This window comes from Melospiza melodia, chromosome 6 (assembly GCF_035770615.1).
Source record: "Melospiza melodia melodia isolate bMelMel2 chromosome 6, bMelMel2.pri, whole genome shotgun sequence".
NCBI lineage: Eukaryota > Metazoa > Chordata > Aves > Passeriformes > Passerellidae > Melospiza > Melospiza melodia.
In genome coordinates this window covers 8938829-8947551 of record NC_086199.1, presented here as the reverse complement: position 1 = coordinate 8947551, position 8723 = coordinate 8938829, and the positions used below count along the sequence as shown (strand labels likewise).

The 8723-nt window shown below is 43.5% G+C and overlaps 1 protein-coding gene across 2 annotated transcripts in view; it reads right to left on the bottom strand.

Annotated features, from left to right (window-relative positions):
* AKT1 (AKT serine/threonine kinase 1) overlaps positions 1-8723 on the bottom strand; it is a 78426-nt gene that overhangs the window by 4320 nt on the left and 65383 nt on the right. For both annotated transcript variants that reach the window (XM_063159824.1, XM_063159825.1), the window contains one exon: positions 2544-2631. In XM_063159824.1, coding sequence (XP_063015894.1) covers positions 2544-2631 — 88 coding nt within the window. The remainder of the gene's footprint in view (positions 1-2543; positions 2632-8723) is intronic.

Genomic DNA, 8723 nt, shown 5'->3' with positions numbered 1-8723 from the left:
GCTAATGGTGGTTTTGGCACTCACAGTGCCCCCAGTTGCTCTGCTTGCTGTGCACAGCTTGGGGTGATTTAGGGCTTGGGCACTGCAGCAGCCACCTGAACTGAGCACATTGGAGCCACTCAGAGCAGCAATCCCAAGCCAGCACACATGTGGAATGGGCTAGCACTGCCTGGATCATTTTCCTTTTTATTTTACTATCTGTTAAAAGCAACTTGAGACAGATTATGATGCACCCACAAGACATCTTTTCCCCCTGGCTGTCAAATTCTGAGCGCTAAGCTGGAAACAGAGGGGAAGCCACAGAAAGCTCCAACGCTGCCTTTAACAAGCAAATATGTCACTTTACTGGGAAGCTGTCACTGCAAGAGCTCTGCAGTTCCACTGGCAGGGAGGTGCCACCTGTAGCCTCCCACGGCTGCAGACCTGCATTGGTACCCACAGGCTCATGCTGGTTTAAGAGAGAAAAGGGACCTGAAAAAAAAACCCATGTGATTAAAATCTCTTTGAGTATGTTTTGCTTGTGGGTGGGCAAAATACTGCAAATTAAGCTGCACCTTTCTCTGCACCAGAGACAGACAGCACTCTGCCAAGTGAGCCTAATAAACATTTTAAATCTGGGGGGCAACTCCAGTTATTCAAAGCTCCTTGTAATTTAAAGCAAGGCTATGTTTGCAAAAAGCTTAATTACAAAGCAAATGTTCTGGATTACCCAAACCCATACTCATACAAATACCCAGCATTACTGGAGATGGTGGGGAACCAGGCTTAGCACACAAACAGCTCTCAGCAGCTGACAAAATGCAGCTTTAATCCATGGGACTGCACTTTGGGTAAATGCTGCAAGGCCCCCTTTGGACCACCAGAATGTAGGTGACATCTACTCACAGGCTCTCCATTTGCACAGTGTGCCTGCCTCAGATGCAAACACTAATGGGACACAAGCAAAGCCAGGATCTGGACTCCTTGGATATGCCAAGGTCAGGAATAGTCTCAATCAGCACACAGTTTTCTCTAAAGATGGAAGTATCTGGAATTTCCTGATAAGTTTTCAGAATCCTTACCACTATGGAACAATTTATGAAGGCTTTCTCAGTCCTGTAGATAAATAAAACATTGTCTCCAGCTTGTGTGATTTCTCTTCTGTTCAGGGAACTGGGACTACTCCCAAATGACAAATTACTCAAAATATCTGAGCCCCATTGTCAGCTTTTTACCTTAAACTGCAAAAAACCAGCAAACCCTCAAGCATTCAGTTTGTCAGCTGGGTGAAAATGGGGACAACTTCCTGTTTAAAATAAGAATTCAGATCTTCTTTTCATGTTATACTGAATAAACTCCATGGAACTCTCTCCTGCCCTCATGACTGCATGCAGCTCTCCCTCAAGGGATGCTCTGAAAGGACTGAGGTTTTAATGTCTTATCCACACTTTCAAGGCACAAAAACTTGTTTTATGATTTCTCAGTTCTTTTAGCCACCCAGACCTGTGAGGAAATGAAAGAAAAGAAGGAAACAGAGCCCTCTCTGTAGCAGAATACAGGCACTACAATATGGGAACTCAGTTTCTGCCAAGTTTCTTACCTGCTCCCACCAACTGGAGGGACAACCAAACTGCATTTAGAGATCAAATGAGATCTGATACCACGAGGGACTGCTGGGGGAAGGAGGGAAATCAGGAAAGGCTGGGATTCAGTGAGATCATGTGGCACCAGTAGATGGGAGCCTTGAATCAGCAGATGCACGTTTGGCTGCATTTCATGAGTGTTATGAGAATGTGTCTGCTGAGAACTGAACGTGAGAGGACAACAGCACACCACCCTTAGAGCACAAAGCAGGGCATCTTGGAGGTGTGAAAGAGTTATCTGAGAAGACGGGGCAGCGAGGCACAGACAACTGATGAAACACATTCTTACAGGAAGGGCTGGGCTCTCTGACTTCAGCTCCCACTGAAAAGCCAACAAACCCAGTGGGTCTCAAAGCAAACCCATGAGAAATACCACCAAGTGAAGACACATCATATCAGTCCTTTGTCACACACAAAAAATAGCATTAGCCTTGGATTGATGTAAGTCCAGTTTTGGACTTGTCTTGAATGCTGACATTAGATTGAAAAGGCAGGAAAAGTGCAATGGGAAAGAAGAGCCCATCTTCTACTACTCCCTCAAGGAAGTTTGGCTTCAGATGCTCAGGAACCAACAGCAACTCTGGGCTTGCAAGGGATGCTTCAGTCAACAGCAAGAAATGGCAGCAAGAGTTCATAGAAAAAGCCATTTTAAAAGCTTATATACTCCCTAAATTTGGAAGCTATTTTGATTACATCCTATTTATTGAGCCATAAAACCACGTATCTCATTAAAAGATACTCCCATCACTGCAAAATAAAAATCCAGAAGTAATCTGATCACAGTATTTTAAGTTGTTGCTAAAAACAACTACAAACCTTTTCTGTGGAGGGTTTCTGTGTACCTTTAGAGAGCAACAAAATTTGAAACATTTGATACATCCACAGCTACAATTCACCTCGGGAGAACAGTTGTATAAATACCTTTTTCTCGTATACATCTTGCCAAACAATGCCAGCAAAGAATTTGTGCTGCATAATCTCCTTGGCATCATCAGGACCCCCACCTAACCTGTAGGAGGCAAAATAAGTAATTAAATGTTTGAGTACAGTTATTTTTTTCTAATACAATTTTTATTGCAGTGTACTGAAGAAATTTGGAGTTTATATAATGCATTTGGGAGCAGTTCTAGCATTTGCTGTGTGTTTGGTTTTTTGTGCAAGGCCTATTTTAGGTTTCAACACAGTTCCACTAAAAGATTTAAAAACAGGCTAACAAACAGAATTAGAAAAAAATGTCTCTCTTAGACAAAGAAAAAACAATAACCACAGTTCAAAAAAGCTGCCCTTCAGGAATGATGCTGTCCTGGGGACCACAGCAGATCCTGTAAAGTAAAAGGTCTGAGCCACAAATCCTTCTCTCTGTATTAACATGCAACTACCCCTTACAGTCTTCTAGAGCACAGTGATGGCAGCAGTAAAACTGAATTTGAAGTGAAAGAGAGACCAGGCTTTTTAAGGCAAACTGATTTATGCAACCCGATTTAAATTTCCATTAAAGAAAACAGTTGACAACTGCAGTGATAATATCACAGCATATGCAAATCTTTCCTCTTCCTTGGCTTCAGGAAAGCACAAAGGGTGTTTTATTGACTTGAGGTATATCAAGATAAAGCACTTTTATTCCAAAATAAAACTGTCCACACAGCTTATAGATGCAATCAGTTTTGCTGCAGTGTTGAGCTAACTGATGCTTAAATTTTGCTGTGGAGGTTAAAATGTTCTCTAAAAGACTGAACCACATCTGCAAGCAAAGGAGGCATTGAGAGAACAAAACAGATACTGGGTCATCAGCAGGAGACTCAGGTAACAAGGTTAAAACAATGCTCAGGTGTTACCATGCTCACCCAGGCTGATCTCGAGGATCTGCCTGTTCTCCCATGCCTGGTGCCACTGGCAAGCTGAGATACTGACCCCATTTCCAGAGCTTGAAGCAATGACTCTACAAGAGCCAGGCTAGAGTTATACTGTTACAGACATCAGGGACAAGGGCTGTTCTCTGGGCCTGGAGCCAGCACCTGGCCAGGCCTCATCCATTGTGCACAACATCTGGCCCTGAATGTCCTCTGGGCCACCTGTGGTAACCCCATGCCCCAGCTCATGATTATCTGGGAATAGAGGGGAGGGGTTTGGTTCAAAATATCAGAGAAAATATGAAGGCTGTGCTAAAACCCATTGAAGTGGTATTTTTACACTGCATGCTCTGGAATGCAGCATGAAAGCACGATGCTGTTGGGACAGCACTGGATGACAGCTCAGCATGGAAAAGTCAAATACTGTGACACTTTGTTCTCAGTGCTCACTGGGAATGGATCCTGAGGCACTCAAGCCCTCAGCCATGCCCCAGCACCATCTCAGAGAAGGGAAACTGGCAGAGGCCACAGCTGTACCAGGGACACCCAGCAGCACAGGTCTTGCCCTCTTCCATCACAATGCCACAGTGACCTAAGGGGCTTGCTCCCCATCATCCATCTGGAAATGTGCAGTGGAACAGTTCCCCTGCCTCCCAGTACCTGGGGGACTCTCTCCTCCCCAGGGGAGCTCTAAGACCAACCCAAGTCCACCCCAGAGCCCCAGGGGCCAAAGCAAGCTGGATGAGAGCTCTCCCATCTGCCTGGCAGCACTTTGTACAGCTGCAGAGCAGCCTGGAACAGAGACAAACTCCAGGGCAGCCTGGGAACAGAAACAAACTCTGTGAGTAATCATCTCTCGGCTGGTTCCCTCCAGGTGCAGTGGCTTTGCCAAGGCTCTGCCAGACTCCTTGTTGCTTCCACAGCACAATGATGATGGCTGATGGAGAGGGTGGAGTCAATCCTCTTCATCCACAGATGTCAACAGACTGCACAGGAGCTCAGCAGTGACTCTGAGCTAAGAAGCACCTGAATGTGCTCTGCAGAAGCAGGCAGGAAGGCTGGCTGGCTGCAGCCATGTACAAGTGCTTTGCAGAATATGTTATCTAATGCGAGCCTGTGTTCCATGAAGGGCAAACACATATTCAGGGAAATGCCAAGAAAGACTCCAGATGTTTTACTTACCTTTTAAAAATGACACAAATCCAGTCAAAGTGAATGGTGAAACAACAGAAACCTCGTATTTTGGATATGGATTTATTCCAAAATACAGTTTTGTTTTCCAGAATTATTACAAAAGGTCCATCTCAAGGACAACACAATTAAATTGACAACTAACACAAAAATCATGGTTAGGCACCAGTGAGAATGTAAAGAGCAGCAGGTTTACCTTTCATAGGGACATGCAATAAATAAAGTAAAATGCAGCAAAAATAAGAGCTCTGAAGAGGTTCCTGGATAATAAATTAAATTCTGCACATTTAAGTCCTCAGACAGAATCAAAAATAGTATATACAGGACTTGAAAAGCAAAAGCTACAGAAATTTACAGTATATAAAGAAATAGAACAGAAAGTATGGAAGCCAAAATCAATTTAGCGAAAACCAAGAAAAAACACCCCTCAAAACCTGACCACCAAACAATTCTGGTAATTCAATCAACTTCTATCTACACTTGAGAGACTTTCTTATTTTAGTTAAATCCAAAAGTGAAAATTATTAATAAAGTGCAACATCAATATTAAAATGAAATTATTTTCACATTTTAAATTTTTATGAAATTGCATATTGCTTTAAAGTCCCTTTAACCATTTAATGACAAACGTCTGTGCTCCATAAACTGAGGGCAGTCAGCCATCATTCCACAGATATATCATACAGAAATAATTTTTAAAAATTGCTGTACTGTATTTTTAACATATATGTATAAATATAGTCTGTAAACACATAGGAAGATTGCAATTAGTGAATCACATGAAAAATAATGTATTTCTACTTGCCCACTTACTTGTAGAAGTAAACAGCGCTCAGCTCCCAGGTCCATTCCCAGCTCTTTAAAAAGAAACCTGCACACTTCTGGTTTTCCAGCCCTGTCTTCACATGATTTCTCTGAGTCAGCCCTGCCCCCAAACCTGATTCTACCATGGCACAAACATCTCCTCCAGGCTCAAGAACAACAGCCCAGCCAAGGCTGTTGGTGTTCACCAGCTCCAAGCACACAGACTCCTACTTCTCCTCCTCTGATACAGTCAGGATGGACACCAGTAGTTTACTTTACTATGGTCCTTACCTTCAGAGGCTTCCAATAGCCACAGGAAGGGTTTGGGAGCTCTATCCACATCAGTTTCCCGTGACTGGCACTATCAGCATGGAGAAGCCGTCTTTGGCTTTGAGAATAGCATGATTGGAAGACTCCATATTTGGAAGGAAAAGGCCACAATCTTCCCAAAGCCCTGTACACAGAGTCTTTGGGTGCTTTCCTGCTCAGAGATTAAAACTTTTGGAAAGCCTAATGCTAACTCCCAGCTGTCTGCTGAGCTTTACTTCCCCACTTCTTCATTAACCACATGCATGTGACACAAACATGGCAGATCCAAAAAGCCCTGAAAAGCTCCCACTTCACATCAGTAATCGAGAGGAGTCATGTTTGAGGTTGGTGAAGCTTGGGAAGTCTCTAAAATAGTAATTTCTGGAAAGCTGGGAGAAAAAATCCTGTAAACTTGCCTTTTATGTTTTTCTCGGCTTCAATTTAGATCTCTGTGGGAGAACTGTTTGAGTTTGTCTAAATCACTGTGGACAGAACTGATTTAGACTAAAATTATCATACACAACAGCTAAATCTCAGCCTGTCTCAAAGCACCTGGTGAAACATGAAGACATGAGCATTTTGCACTTCAGCTGATACACAGGACCCTGAAGCTGCCTGGAGACAGAAGCACTTTCCTACTCAAGGCACACGCATTTCAGAGCAAACCCAAGTCACCTGTCATGTGTGGCTCCAAAACTCTGCATGTCCACAAGGCACCCAAGTGTGCTCTCCAAGAGGACCAGCTCCTCAAGGTTACCTCCTCCTGCTGGCCACAGCTAGCTGGGAGCACCTTCAGGCCCCTGAAGTCCCCACAAGTGTCACCTCTAACTCTTCCAATGCCAGCAGTGGCTGTGAGGGCTGCAGATCTCCCTGTGCCTGAGAGCAAGGGTGCTCAAGAGCCACCTAAGCTTCCTGTGGCAGAGCAGCAGAGAGGACACAGACACACAAATCTCTACAAATCTCCTCCTTTCACTAGGGAAAAAAACAAGGAGTTATACAAGTAAGGGCTTGATTGACTCTGACATTCCTGAACTTCTGTGACCAAACATTCATTGGAGATGGAGAGAACCCTCATGGCCAGGGAAGAATGAAGTACCAGATCTCCCTGTGACTGCAAGAACTGACCACCAGGTCCCAGGGAGCAGCTTCAGCTCTCCAAAGCCACAACTGCAACTCTTTGAAGGCATCAGATTTTTGAACAGGTGTTTTTGAAATGCTGCATCATCTTCCTCTCATTCCTGCTGAATGGCAAGGTCCAACAGCACCAGAGGCAGGTGAAGCAGCCTGTGACAAACCCCATCTGAGAAAGGCTGAACAACCCTGGCCCATGACAAGGAACTAAGGCACTTCAGATTAAACCATCCTCAAGTTCTCTCAAGTTAAAAACCTGCCAAGATTCAGAGCCTGCAAGACACTGATTGTAAACCTACCCACCCATCTAAACTTAGCCTGCTTACACAGGGTGCTCTGATCCATGCTCACTTTCACAGATTGCAGTCTCCACAGCCACAGGAAGAACAATAAAATGTAAAAAATTTGTTGTTTCATGTATGAAAATATGCTCTGATTACCTTCTTTCATTTGATTCATGTCACAAAGCAGCAAAGGGGAATTTCAGATCACATTAACAGGAAATATTTACAGAATAGATTTTTTCCTTCTTAGGAAAATTAGGACTCACATTACAAGATTAATAAACTTCTATCAATCCCAAAAGAAAATTCAAAATTCCTTTTCTCTTACAAAATGGATTTCATATGACCAAATTGAGAAAACAGCTATGATTAAAAGCAGAATGCAATTTATTGTTCTTCACATTTTCTCCATATGCCTGGGAGTTTGAGGCTGAACTGGTATTACTGAACAGAGTGCGCTAAAACAGTTTCAGTACATCCAGCTCAAGTGCAACAGGTCATTTTTAAGATTTAATTCACTGATACAGATCACAATTACTTAGCTCCTTGATATTTAACCTAAAGTATCCTTGGCACTGCGCTTCATTGTATCAACCTTTATTGTTGGGTTGGTCAGGTTTTTTTGATGATTTCAGGGGAAGTGACAACATCTCTCAGTTTCCTTTTTCCCATGGTTTTGGCTGCCTCCTCCATCTCACTCTGAAGTTCATCCAAAGCTACGCTGCCAATTCTGACGCTTTCTGCCACAAACATTACAATGACACTAACTTCTGTCCACCACTGGCACCAGAGGGCATTTCTGCTGAATTACACAGTGGCTCCCCAAAGCACAGACTATCACACATTACATAACTCTTCAGTGAATGTATTTCAGTAGCTCTCTGGCTGTTTTTTGTCCATATGGCTCCATGAGCACACTGTGAGTCAACTACCAGTTATGCCAGGCATCCTCCCCAGCACCCAGACCACCCAGAAAAAAGAACATAACACTACAAGGGCAGGATGCAGGACTTCCACTCCAGTGCTTCCAGATCAGTTCTCCATGCTGCCTGAAATGTCACAAAGTGCAGTGGATTTGCTGAACTACAACTTCAGGTAAGAAGTTATGGGAACAGTGACTGGGGGGAAACCAGTATTTAAGAACAGTCCGTGATCCAAAAAAGCTTGGGAAGCACCAGTGTAATTAGGCATAATTACAATAAGGCACATGTGCAGGCTTGTCTAGTCAACAGTTATTTCTATCAGCAGCATGAAAATCATTTGTCCACCAGATCAGAGCAGCACTGCTTCCAAGCCTGCAGAAGATCCATGAGAAGAAGTGGCTATTTGTATGAAGTGAGCATATTGTGGAGTAATTATTGGCATTGGGAAAATCTCGCAATTAGAAACGAGTGGGCATTCTTTGTTTGTAAACAAATTGCATTTTGGTTCATCAGAGATGCTCCTTTAAGAACAAACTGCAGCAGATGCTGCCTGTGTTCCCAGTGATTGAAAGGCCCCACCTGAATAAGCTATGAAAGGGTCACAATTGC